Source organism: Spinacia oleracea, chromosome 6, assembly GCF_020520425.1.
Source record: "Spinacia oleracea cultivar Varoflay chromosome 6, BTI_SOV_V1, whole genome shotgun sequence".
Classification (NCBI taxonomy): Eukaryota; Viridiplantae; Streptophyta; class Magnoliopsida; order Caryophyllales; family Amaranthaceae; genus Spinacia; species Spinacia oleracea.
Window position 1 is genome coordinate 116660208 of NC_079492.1, and position 15365 is coordinate 116675572.

A 15365-nucleotide genomic window follows, 5' to 3' on the forward strand; every position below is an offset into this window, starting at 1 on the left:
TTATGCTTTCATCATCGAACCTTTCCCTTGCGGGAACAGGGACAAAAGTAGGTGTCTACAAGAGGCGATTGACAGATTGTGGCCCGAGTAGATTAGGCTTGTAAAGAAACTGAGTTGTTTTGCCTAATTAGTGAAAGTGTTTAAGTCCCCAAAGGGGCCGTGGTTTTTTCCTCTCTATTGGGCCTAGAGAGTTTTCCACGCTAAATCTTGCTTGCATATTTTACTGTATCTGTTCCCAGTAGTTTGATTTTTGTAAAACCGTAAAATATCAATTCACCCCCCCTCTTGAGGAACTCCGTGAAACTAACAATTGGTATCAGAGCTAGAACCCTTTAATTGCAGGTAACTCTGTCGGGAAAAACGATTCTGAAGCTATGAACACTACTGAGAAACTCGAAGAGGGATACTCAACACAACGACCTCCGATGTTTAGTGGCAAGTACTATTCTTATTGGAGAAACGGGATGGAGATTTTCATTAAGGCTGAGAACTATCAAGTATGGAGAGTCATTGAAGTAGGAGACTTCCAAGTCACTAAGCTAAATGCCTCTGGAGAAACTATTCCTAAACCGATTGCTGAATTTGACAAAGCCGACTATGAAAAGCTTGAGCTTAATGCCATGGCTGTCAAAATTCTACACTGTGGACTAGGCCCAAACGAGCACAATAGAGTAATGGGCTGCAAGAATGCAAAGCAGATTTGGGATCTGCTCCAGGTCACTCATGAAGGAACAAACGAAGTCAAAAGATCAAAGATTGATCTTTTAATGCACCAGTATGAGCTGTTCTCCATGAAGCCCTCTGAAACAATTCAAGACATGATCACTCGCTTCACAAACACCATCAATGAATTGAACTCTCTTGGCAAAATCATAACTCCCGAGAAACAAGTTAGGAAGGTTCTAAGAAGTCTTCCACAAGATCCCTGGATGGCCAAAGTCACTGCTCTTCAGGAAACTAAATACTTTACCAAGTTTAACCTGGAACAACTGGTTGGATCTCTCTTAACTAATGAACTGCAACTAAATGCACGACCTTCAGAGAACACCAAAAACAGGGCCCTTGCTCTAAAAACTGAAAATGATGAAAACTCTGAAGAAGACGAGGAGACATCTTTATTTGCTAGGAGATTCAGAAGAATGTTCAGAAACTATAAAGATGGAGATCACAGAGGCAAACCAAACCGAAAATTATCCAAGACCGATACTGGATGCCATAAGTGTGGAAACTTGGAACATCGCATTAGGGAATGTCCCCTCTGGGATCAAGAACGAGGAAAAGGAAAGGAAACAGCCAAAGACAGATTCAAAGATAACAGGAACTCATTCTCCAAAACTGAGGTAAGAAAAGCCATGATTGATGCATGGGGAAACTCTTCTTCAGATGAGGAACAGGAACAACCCAATGAAGAAACAGCTCACCTGTGCCTTGTAGCTGAACACGAAGAAGACAGATCAGACTCAGAATCCGAAAAATTCCAGGCAAGTCTTGCTCAAATTAAAAATAAACTTGAATCTCTTTCAAAATTAGAACTGTTTGACCTACTTTCCTGTCTTACTAGTGATTACGAGGATCTCCTAAAAGAAAAGTTAGATTCTGATAAAGAACACCAGACTACTATAAAGGAACTCACTGAGGAACTAGAACGGACTAAAAATACAAACATAGATATAGACAATCGTTTCTTTAGTCTCTTTGATCAGAACCTCCACATAAAAGAAATCTGTGAAGCCTTGCGAAATGAGAACTCCTGGCTAAAGCAGGAATTGATTGACCTAGAAGTAGCCAAGACTAAAACCCTTTATAAAGGTGAATTAGAAAGAACTCAACTGGAACTAGTCAAAATTCACCAAGAAAAGACCATCCTAGAAGATGAATTGGCTAGAAAAACTAGACACAGAATAGAAGGAACACCAAAATGGATAGAAGAAGCTAGAACCAAACGAATAGAAGGATTAGGTTTCAATCACAAGAAACGTCACCCTAGAAAGACCAGAGTAGATATTTACAATGATATAGTATGCTCCTTCTGTGGTCTAATTGGTCATTATAGAGACTCATGCCCCAAGAACCAAAGAGGCTTGGAAAAGAACATTGAATACACCAGGACCAAATGGGTAAAGAAGAGCGATTTGATTCCAAGCAAGGAACCCAAGCTATGCTGGGTTCCTAAAAACTCTAACTAAAAATTTTCATGCAGGTCGAAGTGAGGGGGAACAACACATGGTACCTAGATAGCGGTTGTTCCAAGCACATGACAGGAGACAGAAACAGATTTTTCTCACTCACGACCTATGAAGGTGGAACCGTGACTTTTGGCGATAATAAGAAAGGTAACATCATTGGCATTGGTAAAGTTGGTAAGTCAAAGTCTCACTCCATCGACAACGTATTTTTAGTTGAAGGACTAGGACACAGTTTATTAAGCATTTCTCAATTATGTGACAAAGGAAACTATGCAAAATTCTTCTCAAATAAATGTCTAATCATCAACAGTAACACCGAAACAGTGATCTTAGAGGGACAGAGGAAAGGGAACACATATGTGGTTAACCTTAACTCGGTTCCTCACTCCAATCTGACCTGTCTAAGTGTTATTGAAGATGATCCTTTGTTATGGCACAAAAGATTTGGTCATGCTAGTTTTTCTCTAATGAACAAATTGAATTCGAAAAATTTAGTCACAGGTCTTCCGAATACAAAGTTCGCAAAACTATCAGTCTGTGATGCCTGTATCAAAGGAAAGCAAGTAAGAACGTCTTTTAAGACAAAAGGAGTAATCAGTACAACAAGACCACTGGAGCTGATCCACATGGATTTATGTGGTCCAATGAGAACTCAAAGTAGGAGTGGAAAGAAGTACGTACTCGTAATTGTAGATGATTTCTCAAGGTACACATGGGTGATTTTCCTAGCCAGCAAGGAAGAAACATTTGAGGAATTCCTGGCTTTCGCCACTAGGGTTCAACGACAAAGCAGTCACATACTAGTCCACATCAGATCAGATCATGGTACAGAATTTCAAAATAAAAGGTTTGATGATCTATGTAAAGATTCAGGAATAGACCACAATTTCTCTACTCCCAGAACACCTCAACAAAATGGTGTTGTAGAAAGAAAGAACCGAACTCTTGAAGACATGACAAGGACAATGCTGATTGCTAGTGGACTTCCAAAAAGTTTCTGGGCCGAAGCTCTAAATACAACATGCTATGTGCTCAATCGAGTGTTAATTAGAGCCATCAAAAACAAAACCCCATATGAATTGTACAGAGGAAGAAAACCCTCTATAACACATCTCAGAATCTTTGGATGCAAGTGTTTCGTCCACAACAATGGAAAGGATCAACTGGGAAAATTTGATGCACGAAGTGATGAAGCTATATTCCTAGGATATGCCTCAAACAGCAAAGCTTATAGAGTATTCAACAAAAGGACCATGTGCATGGAAGAAAGCATACATATTATATTTGATGAAACTGACTCCCAAAACTCTATTGCAGGTACCACCTTTGATGGAAACTTCGAACTAGGACTTACTAGAGTAACTGAAGACGAAGAGATAAGAAAAAATTCCCAAATAGAAGAACGAGCTCAAATTGAAGAGACATCTGAAGATAACATAATTGAAGAGGAACCGATACAGAATGAAGATCGTACAGAGAAAAATGAACAAGTAGAACAGCCTGTTGAAGAAACAACTACACCTTTCCAACCCAGACCTTGGAAACATCAAAGCGCACACCCACTTGACCAAATAATCAGTGATCTCGGACGTGGAACAACAACGAGATCCCAACTCAAAAACTTTTGTGCTTTCTATGCTTATTTATCCATGATTGAACCTAAAAATTATAAAGAAGCACTAACTGACTCTGATTGGATCATTGCAATGCAGGAGGAACTAAATGAATTCGAAAGAAATAAAGTATGGCTCCGAAGCAACCCACACCCAAAGCATCAGCAGCTAAGTCCACCGCCAAGCTGGCCATAAAAAGGAAACTCGTTCTGAAAAAGGAAGTCGCTTCACCAATTCAGGGGGAACCACACCTTCAAGTCGAGAAAAAGGTAAAACTTGAATCCCCAAAATTTCATTATTTTCCCCCCGATCGCATGCTCCCTGGGTTGAGTACTGATTTTGGTTGGTGTCGAGAGGTTGGTTTTGTTGAATTACTAGAATCAATTGAGTCACAGGGGTGGACATATTTGTTTGAAGTGTGCTCTAAAGCTTGCATGTATCCTGAGGCTATGGGAGAATTCTGTTCAAATTTCATAAACAAAGGGGGGGTTTGTCAGTCGGAGGTAAATGGAAAGTCATTCAGTTTTGATGCTGAAAAATTAGGGACTTGGTTCAAAGTTCCTGTCCTGGGGGAGGATGTTTACCATAAGGGGAAAGGTCCAATTGAATTGGGAGGTGCTACAATGGCGGATGTCTACTCTTATTTTGGGGGTCAGGGAAAACACCCAAAAGCCCTAAATCAATCTCTTCTAACTCCCTTTCAGAAAGTCCTGTTTAATGTGGTGCGTCGAGGACTTGTTCCGCGTCACGATAAACGAGCCCTAGCCAGTAGATTAGACCTCATTTACATCTTTCTTCTTGAATCTCAACGCCAAATCAACTTTCCCATGGTCTTTATTGCTCACCTCACCCACAATATTTCTCAAAACAACATGGTTGGATACGGCTCTCTTTTGACCTTTATCATGCGAAAAGTGGGGGTTGATCTCACTAAATATACATCTGAACCACATACTCCAGCCCACATTCTTAACAAAGCTTGTTTACATGGTGTAAGTCTGATTGTTGTTGATGGGGTTGTCTGTGTTGGGAAGCTGTTGGTTGGAGACACAACCCCACAGGATGAGGACGCAGAGGATGACATAGAGGATGTAGAAGAGGAGATAGATGAGGGGGACGAGCTCTCAGATGAGGAGGTGGAGGTACCATTTCCCTGTCCAGAGACAGAGGGTCAGACAGAGGGTGTTCCTGTTGACCTGTGCCCAAAAGAGAAAAGCCCTACCAAAGCCACCTCATCTCCCAAGAACATTCCAGCCACCTCATCTTATCAACCCATTCGTCGCAGCAGCCGCCTAGCCAGCTCTTCAAAAGGTGTACCTCCGGTCTATAGGGTCGAAGATTCGGATTCAGACAAGGACGGTGAAACTCAATCTGCTGCTCCCTCACCAGATGGTTCAGTTCATCTCCTGATGGCTAAAGTGGATCAACTACAGCTGGACAATGTGGTTCTGTTGTCTGCTGTTACATCTTTGCAGGAGCTGATACACAAGATGCAGCAGGATCAGGCAGAGTTCTTCAACGACATGACGGAGCGCCTTGCTGATATGATCATAGAGGAGGTGGCAAATGATGATGATGCTGCTCCTGGATCACCCCAAGCCTGACCCTGCTACTTATGCTGCCTTACCCCACCCCATATATTTTGCTCTCTGATAAACAATTAAATCTTTCTTTGATCGTTGAACATTTTATTTTGGATGTTTTGAATGCGCCAAGTTTATGACTAATGCTCATTAGTGCGCTTTTCCTACGTTCTGATAGTTGACCCACACTGACATGTAGAATTATTGCTTGTGTTGTGCTCTATGTTGTTGTTGCCTTGTTTTGCTTGCAGGGGTGCGATCAAACTCGTTGATCGACTTGAGCTGCAAACTGCTTCTTGATCGGCCTGTTGGGGTAACATAATTCTCTATTCTTTCTTCCCTCTGTCTTGTGAAATCGTTTTTCAACTACACCCTTTTTGATGATTCCAAAGGGGAAGATATTTGGGGGCAACTTGTGTTCAAATATTTGTATCTATGCGTGGGTTCGAAACCTCAGTATGTGACACATCTGTTCCTGATTGAGGTTTGAAGTATGATTGTCAGCTGCTCCATGTTTCATTCCTTAGTCAATATCTGCATATTTTATTCTTATCAAGTTGTAAGGTTGTCATCATCAAAAAGGGGGAAATTGTTGATTCTTGAGTTTTGACGATGACAAACTTAAGCTATACTCACAACTGTTTATCTAAGGAATGTCAGGAACAGGTTAACATGAAGCAATCAGTACACTTAGGAAGAACAAAATACAAAGATACCAGCTGAGAAGCCATGAAGAAAACAAGTTCAAAACAGGAATTAAGATTGAGCCAAGACCAAAAAGAATGAAGGCTAGCAAGTCTTCTAAGTATCGAAAGGTATAAGATCAGTGTAATTTAGATACTGCTTAGTATGGGAACAAAGTCTTTCGTAGAGTCCAAGTTATATTTTTGAAACAAAAATAAATCAGTTTATTTCTAGATAAGCTTAGAAGTTTGAAACTGATTTCACAATCCTACTTGAGGTAATATGCTTGAGAATTTGAGTTGCTATACAACTCTTAAATCCGTAGAGATAGATTTTACAAAACGCGTTTTAATGAGTTTATTTGCGAAAATCTATCTTTTGAAAAGAGTCCTAAATTGTGTTGAATTGGAATCTAGGGTTAACTCTTCGTTTTTTATAAATAGACCTCAAGTTATTTTCGAAAGTTTTTTATCAGACTTTTTACTATCAAACCGGAAGCTTTCAGGTATCACCCTTAAAGTTTTAATCTTTAAAGTGTCTGTTCCTGTTCCCATATAGAGTAGTATTTGTTACTTGGTTTTATATTTTGTGTTAGTATTAAGTTTAATATCTATTCGTTTCATTATTGTGTTGAGTGATTGTATGATAAGCCTGAGTCAGGCTTACTTAAGCAAGAGTTAAGATCTCGCAAGAGATCTGTGAGGTGAAACAGTTGAGGGACTGTTTTCATAAGGGAAGGAACAAAGAGGGTTGTTCCTAGTTATCTGTAATCAGAGGCGATTGACAGATTGTGGCCCGAGTAGATTAGGCTTGTAAAGAAACTGAGTTATTTTGCCTAATTAGTGAAAGTGTTTAAGTCCCCAAAGGGGCCGTGGTTTTTTCCTCTCTATTGGGCCTAGAGAGTTTTTCACGCTAAATCTTGCTTGCATATTTTACTGTATCTGTTCCCAGTAGTTTGATTTTTGTAAAACCGTAAAATATCAATTCACCCCCCACTCTTGAGGAACTCCGTGAAACTAACAATTATTTCTCTCTCAAGGTTACGAGCTATCAAGCTCTAACAGCAATGGCTTCCATGCTTTCTTCTTCCTTTCTTCCCATTTCCTCAATTCTAACAGTATGTATACTTTACCAATACCAATCAAAATCACAACATGTAATTCTTTTTTTGTAGCAAATGAGTAGAAAAAGGGCAATAAAAATTACAAACGAAAGATAGAAATTCGAACATGTGACACATTGTACAAAACAAGTATTGTAGGTATGATAAAACTAAACCTTGCATTCATAAGTGTATTAGGCTTTTAGCCATTTGTTGATACAAAAATCGAATTATTGGAACTTAAGTTATAGTCCCAAATATACTTGAAACACTCTGTTACCCCAGAACAAAATATTAAAATCAAAGACACTCTGTTAGCCCATTTTTATAACTTATACATGTTGATGTAAAGTAAATAGATTCTCCGCATAAGAAAAGGGTGTTCATGAGTAACACAAACAGCTTTGAGTTGGCAAAAGAGTGCACATAGGTGGCACAAGTACTCCTCTAGTAAGAACTAGTTAAAGACTTTTGAAAAATGTGTGAGTTTTCGTGTCAAGTTTCGGGACGAAACTTCTTTTAAGAGGGGTAGATTGTAATACCCGTAAATTTATAAAGTTATTAATATATTTTAACGTTTAATTATTTATATTTAAATGAAATTTGTGAATTTTAGAAATAAATATATATTAAATGTATATTTATTTTATTTAAATGCATTTCAAATATTTTAATGATTTATGAAATCAAACATTTTTGGAATCATAATTCAAAAAAAAAAGATTTGAAACATAGAAACAATTCGGTTTTAGAAAAGTATTCCTATTCGGGTTTGACTCGAACACTATTAAAGTTAGAAAAAGAATCCTAATTCTAGCCCAATTAAAATAGCCAAGCCCAACTCTCTTCTCCTTGCTCTTCACGTGAAATAGAAAAGAAAAAAAAAACCCCTCATAAACTCTCAAACCTGCTCTTCCTCCCTTTCACGTGAAGCAGTAACTAAATCTCCTCCTTGCTGCGCCGCCACCTCCGTTGGCCAACCACCACCCAACCGCCGGCGCTAGCCTCCTCAACCGTCCGGTCAGTTCCTTCTGGTACTCCTCTTTCGTTCTTCTTTTTCTTTATTTTGTTTTTCTCTCCTCCTTAATGCTTGTTTTATGTTCACTCAACTAGACACCTCCGGCCACCGCCGTTCGCACCACCGTCTCGCGCTGTGCCACCGACCACCCGTGCGCAAGCCATCGTTGTTGCCTTCGGCCAGCGTTCTTCTTGCTTCCCTTTTCTTTGCTTTCTTCTTTCGCAAGCTACACCACCATTCGCGCCACCACCCCTGGCTGTACCCGCTAATCGTGCCGCCCAGCCAGTGACCACCGTACCTGCTGCCGCCGTGCCTTGCCTGCTGGCAGCCTTGCTCTCTCCCTCTTTTGGTTAATTCCTTTTAAACCCTAAGCTAATTTAATTATTTAATTAAGTTTTATTAATTCAATTTATATTTTTCTTGAGTTAAGTTTATGATTTTATGATTTAATTACGAATTTAAGACTTACTTGTTTGCATAATTAAATTATCAAATTTCAGATTACATAATTCGATTGAAACAAGAATTTGAATTATTTAAGGCATGAATTTTAATGTTTTAATGGTTTTAAATCATGGTAGAATGAGTATGAATTATTGAAACTATTATTTTTATGTTCTAAGCATGATAAGTTGGTTTTGGGAAGTTTGTAAACGAATTTATATTGCTGAAAATTTAAGTATGATATTTGCAAAGAGTTTTCAACGAATTTCAATCTTTAATTCAATAATTGTTATGCTAGGAAATCAAATATTCAAGTTTTGTTATTTGAGAAAAGTTCTAAATATGTTTAGGATGTAGTTAGAATGTGTTAGTATAGTTGTGAATGATTAGAAGTTGATTGGGAATATTTGTTGGTTGTTTTAGGCGGAGAATTCTCTGTAGGCGACTTTTGAATTATTAAAGTGGTCTTGCAGTTTGTTTACACAAGGTACGTACATACCTGTGTGCTTGGAATGTGTGCTAATTGTTGAAACCATGTTGAATTTGTTGTTGAACTTGGCTATGTTGATAGTATTGTTGAACTTGGTGATGTTGATATTATTGACGAACTTAGTCAGGTTGAAATTGCATGTTTAATACTGTTGCATGGACATATTGAACCTATATTGCATTATGAGAATTATAACATGTTAGTATGGATGATTGATGCAAACATGTTTGATTGGGAACACTAGATTACTTTGTATATATTGATTCAGATCAGTTGATTGTTGTTCCCTTTTAGCTTTTCACTACTTTATGAGGGCCGAGGACCTTGTTTAGTAAGTTGAAACCTTATACCCATATAGAGGGGTTAATCAGTATTAAAGGAAAGGTTAGATTTAATTGGAATGAGTCTTGTTTGATCCCTTTATGATCACTTACTTAATTCCAAGATAAAAACAGTTGTGAATACATGTGGTTTGTATCCCTTATGTGATTGTTGAGTCATAACAGGGTTTCAATTTGTAAATCATGTAAAGTGAAACTGAGTAGCAATAGCTTTAGACTGTGCACGTCTAAAGTGACGGACAAACTGGAGTTGGGGTTCATGGTGGTAGCCCATGGCCTTTAATTCGGACCGGATTGATCACCGTGTCCTATTTTATTCAAACGTTCCTCGATATCGCAGGTCATTGAGGTTACGGAGTCGCGCCCGTACCTCGTCTTCCTTAGTGAAGCCTCTAGCTAGAAAACTCGGTCCATTGTCTATTTCAACTAAAATAATATTATTGTTATAAGTCTAGCCTAGTCTAGTCAAGTATGGTCGTCAAATTATCATGTTTGTCTGCCCTTATTTATGTTCATTAGTATCATGTTAGGATGGTTCGTTGATAGTATCATGTTAGGATTATTATTGCTTTTAGTATGTAGTACTCAGCTTTGCTGATTACGTGCTTTGTTTGTGTGTGTTGATCATGGCTATGCCTTTTTGATCCTGTGATGACCCATCTTTGGTGAGCAGTCTCTAAGGATCAATAAGCGTTGTCCATCTACAGGTTTGAAGATGATGCATCATTGGGATCGGGATTAGAGAGCTTGTAGTTATATTTGTTTTATTAAGTGATTTGGTTTGTTAACTTGGATTTGAAAGTTGTCGTACTATTCGTATTTCCTTATTTCCGTTAATTGGTTTTGGACTTAATATGTAATCGATTATTTATGAACCTAAAAGTTAGTTTTATGTTTTCCGCTGCAAAATTCTGAATAAGCCGTTACGTTTTCACACGGGCGATAATGCCATGATAATTCTCTACGTTTTATATTAAAAGGTTATTTTAGAAAAGAGAGAATTGTCGGGGTGTTACAATAATCATGCAGGCTATACTAGCTCTTCAAAAGATATAGGGTGAAAAAAAAACATGATTATGGGTATTTGCCCACAAATATGGTTTAGATGGCCGTGATCCTGATACTTACTCATAAATATTATGAAAATTATCATGATCTTAAACTGATACGTAGTTGTATGTGTTGGAACTTATACTTTAGTATAAGTTGTTAGTTTGTTTCCTTAGTTTATGAAGTTTGTTACTAGAATACTAACTTGTACATATGTTAGTATAAATACCTAAGCTTGTATTATTTTCATTAGTTACACAATTAATACAAAATATAGTCCATTATTTCTCTCTCAAGGTTACGAGCTATCAAGCTCTAACAACAATGGCTTCCATGCTTTCTTCTTCCTTTCTTCCTATTTCCTCAATTCTAACATGGTATCAGAGCGAGAACAATCCCGACTCTTCAATTCCGCATAATACTTTCGTTCAAATCACCTCAGCAAAGCTTCCACAAATTTTCTTCTTCGAAATTTTTGTCGAATCGGGTCTAAATTCGACGAATTAGGGTTTTAATTTGCCCTAATATCTTCTAATTTCGCTCACATATCTTCTTTAGAACCTTGAATCAAACAATTTTTTGATTCTTGAGTTTTCCCCAAATTCTAGGGTTCTTGAAATATTTGCAAGAATCTGGCATTGCTGATAGATTCTTGAAGAAATTTTCGTTTCCGTATTCCTCGGCGGTGTTTTGATCGGAGGTTTGAACGGTGATCGATTTGGTTGCGATTCTTGAGAACAGCAGCACCCAATACGTGCTCCTCCGTCGTCGTCTTCTTCGACGGCTGCTTCTGCTAAGATTCGGTTTGATTTTTTGGCTTTCTCTGCCGATGATGTTATTGGTAATACTTAAACCCTTGAACCTCTCTTTCTCTTTCCGAAATTTTTGTTGTTGGTTCGTCATTTTTTTTGGAATCATCTCAGTTGTATCGCCGCAATTTAAATTGTTGCTGGGTAATTGTTGTTGCTGCCGATGATGTTTTGTGAATTTGAGAATTGTTGGAGTTTTTTCTTGTCCAGTCGAAATTGAATTTTTGTTGTTGCTGGTTCTTGTGTGAGAACTGGAGTGAAAATTGTTTCAATCTTTGGATGGATTCGTGAGATTTAGTTCACTTTCTTTGATGAATGTGTTACAGAAGGTCCCTTTTTCATCTTGGTGTAGTGACCATTTTAAACCAAATATAGTTACATGAATATTGGGATTCTTTTCTGGAAATGTAATTAGGAGTTGAAATCATATCCTTTGGAGTTGCTTTGCCATAAACCCCAGCCTCAGAGTCTGTTAACCAGTTAAGACTTAGGAGTTTTATCCAACCTTGATGGCAACTTAATTGGAAAATTGGCAATTGAGACCCATGTTCTAATGGATTTGTTGGTACTTCGTGTAAGCATGCCTCCAACGGTATATCCCAGGCTGCATTTGCATTATCAGATTCGATTCGGTTTTGGGGTTGCGGATTTAATTTGAGGATTTAAAAGCTGACAGTTTCTCCTGGAGAATGGTGTGAGCAATATGGGAATTCAGCACTAGTATTGCAGAAAGTGTAGTTTGGTTGTTGAATGTTGGCATGCTTTGTTGCCAATAACATTGAATTTTTTTTTTTCGTGTTGAAGTTTGTTTGTGACCCAACAGAGGTTGAGGTTTGTTTTGTGATGACCCAACAGAGGTTGAGTTCATTTTGTGACCCATAGTGGTCCTTTCTCATTGATCTATAAAGATCAATTTCATGATGCATTGTGATCTTTCTTTTGATGAGACCGTGGCTCATTCTTTTCGACCCATAGAGGTCATTTTCAGACCCACGGTGGTCCTTTTTCGACCCAAAGTGGTCAATTCTCAAAAGACCCAAAGGGTCAAATTCTCAAATTGTTTTTTTTTTTTATCAATTTCTATCTTCAGCTTTATTTTCATAGCTGAGTTTCTCATTCTTTTCCTCTCAAACACATTATCCTTCATTCTTCACATTGGAGTTATGGTGCATGTGTGTGATTGGTTGATGACCAATGGTGTCGATCTTTTGGACAGCAGGAAGCTGATTCATGGTGGTTGGTTCAAAAAACATTATTCTGATTGGTCAGTTCCATTTGTATGCAGTATTCTGGTGGTTTTCTCATCAATCAAGTTGTTGATCCTGGTAAGGAAGCAACCATGCATGGATTCACATGACAATTTTCAGATGCTAAGTGTTGGAGAAACACAAAGGTTAGCAGTGTTCAGAACTTCAGATACCTCCCGTTGACAGTGTTCCAGATGTTGTGGTTGCAGTTCTCATCGCCAAGAGGAGCAACAACTGCTTCATTAATTTCAAGATTTCAAACTAAAAATGTTTAACACCATTTTCAGCTTGAGGGGGGGGTGTTGGAACTTATATTTTAGTATAAGTTGTTAGTTTGTTTCCTTAGTTTAGGAAGTTTGTTACTAGAATACTAACTTGTACATATGTTAGTATAAATACCTAAGCTTGTATTATTGTCATTAGTTACACAATTAATACAAAATGTAGTCCATTATTTCTCTCTCAAGGTTACGAGCTATCAAGCTCTAACAGCAATGGCTTCCATGCTTTCTTCTTCCTTTCTTCGTATTTCCTCAATTCTAACAGTATGTATACTTTACCAATACCAATCAAAATCACAACATGTAATTCTTTTTTTGCAGCAAATGAGTAGAAAAAGGGCAATAAAAATTACAAACGAAAGATAGAAATTCGAACATGTGACACATTGTACAAAACAAGTATGGTAGGTATGATAAAACTAAACCTTGCATTCATAATTGTATTAGGCTTTTAGCCATTTGTTGATACAAAAATCGAATTATTGGAACTTAAGTTATAGTCCCAAATATACTTGAAACACTCTGTTACCCCAGAACAAAATATTAAAATCAAAGACAATTGGAGGAAGAAAAGTAGAAATGCATAAAATCGAGCTTGAATATAGTCAAGTAACGTCAAATTAAGATGCACCATTCGATCAGATTTTGGAAGGTGTTACTCCAGTTAATAATTGTTACGGCGACAACTCTTCCTGACTTGGCCTTGACTGCCAGTAAGGACTCCAACCCTACCAAGTTTAACCATAGCACCACCAAATTGGGATGCAAAGTCTGTAGAATAAGCCAGCCTGTTAACAGTATTGGCGGTAAGTGTGTCGCTTTCAATACGTTGATCAATTTCGATAACACCCTTGCGTTGTTCTATTGCCTTGAAGAAACCGTTGTCTACCAGAAATTCGCTTCCTACAGTTTGGTCGGCGTAAACGAAGTTGGTTGATCCAGTGCTAGGGCATCTTTGTCTAAAGGACGATAGAGTGGCTGTGTTCATCGATGGGTCTGCTCGACCACTGTTCTTGTAATTATAAAGACGGTCTAAGAAATGGACACAATGAATTATTCCAACACTGTGACCACCACCTGTTTAGTACGTATAACACTCGTTATATACTAGATTTTAGAGATAAAATGACAAAAACTGAGGAAGTATATATAATATATATTTCGAGATAGAATTAGTGTACCTAAGAGGAGCACAAAATCATCAGCAGTCAAGCCTTTGTTTCCAAATGACGTTACTGCATCTGCAACTGAGATTGCTGGTCCAGGAAGGTTATTTAGAGCTTCGTCAGCAATTGAAATGAATCCGTCTCTTCTTCCGGTTTCAACGTTGTACCAGCTTCCTTTAGCCTAAATAATTTATAATTACAAATTTACATACAAATGTATTTCCGTTATCATTATGTAAATATAAATATGTAATTTGTAAACCATGACTATAATAGTAATACATACCAACAGAACTGAAGCTCTAGTTGCTATAACAATGATATCTGCGCAAGAGACAACTCCTGGACACAGTTGCTCCAATTTTGTCTTGCAAGAATCGATAAGTTCATAACCTCGAACGCTACCATTTGGAATTGCAGTTTTCTCTGAGTTGCTTACATCTAACAAAATGGATGCATCACATCCCTTTTTTCCATACAAATTAAAATAAACAACCGAAGTTAGACATCATGTTCATCAACAAACACATGCATGCATAAGTACGTGCGTAATATACTTTAAACACTGTCTAATAAGTCGGGTGAAATAATTACCCTAACAAAGCAATCATGAAACTGCAATCGAAGAAGAGCTGCGACAAGAGTTTTATCATATTGGTACGCATTAGCAACAATGCTGTAAATAATGTTCTCGACGTTGTTAGTCCCACATCTTCCATTGTAGAACCCTTGCTTCAGCTGACCATATGACTGACCGACGAGGGTCATACACAAAACTAAAATAGCTAATGTGGTAGCCCTAGCCATATTTTATTTTTTTCTAAGATATATATTTTTTTTGTTTTTTTAATTGTTGTTGTTGTTTGTTAATATGAGTTACCAGAAATAGAGATTCGTATTTATAGAGAGAATTCGAAGCTAACTTGTAAGGTGCATGTTTGATACATGTATGCACGAATTGTCCCAAATTAACGTGCATTTCACTAAAATTATTAATCATGAAACGACGTCGTCGGAACTAATTCAATTTTTTTTCAACCATTTGACGAAATGGAATTATTCAAGTTCTGTACTAGTTGACAACCACAATTAGAAATGTTATTCTCCCCCCTTGGATTTGGATCGATGACTTGGTTTGTATAACCATTATTATCTTATTTTATTCAAGAGAGATTTTGCATTAAAAGAATCTATGTAGGCATTGTCTACCACTATGTCAATGCCGACGGGCTTACCATCCACCCCTAGTTATGTGTTGGGGGAATTGGTGGAATGACATGATGTGTCTACATCAAACTCCGATTCTGGGATGACAATTTTACCCGAATCATATCCCCCGGCATGAGTACTC

General features: G+C 37.8%; 2 protein-coding genes across 2 annotated transcripts; one reads left to right on the forward strand and one right to left on the reverse strand.

The window, feature by feature from the left end:
- Positions 1-374: 374 nt before the first annotated feature.
- LOC110800247 (uncharacterized) lies at positions 375-2186 on the forward strand. The gene has a single exon (XM_022005548.1). The coding sequence runs from the start codon at positions 375-377 to the stop codon at positions 2184-2186; it is 1812 nt and encodes a 603-aa protein (XP_021861240.1).
- Positions 2187-13256: 11070 nt separating this feature from the next.
- On the reverse strand, positions 13257-14864 carry LOC110800242 (peroxidase 57-like). The gene is made up of 4 exons (XM_022005544.2): positions 14609-14864; positions 14301-14480; positions 14030-14195; positions 13257-13925 (listed from the first exon to the last, which is right to left on the reverse strand). The coding sequence occupies exons 1-4, from the start codon at positions 14819-14821 to the stop codon at positions 13513-13515; spliced, it is 972 nt and encodes a 323-aa protein (XP_021861236.1). The 5' UTR covers positions 14822-14864; the 3' UTR covers positions 13257-13512.
- Between the last annotated feature and the right edge of the window lie 501 nt (positions 14865-15365).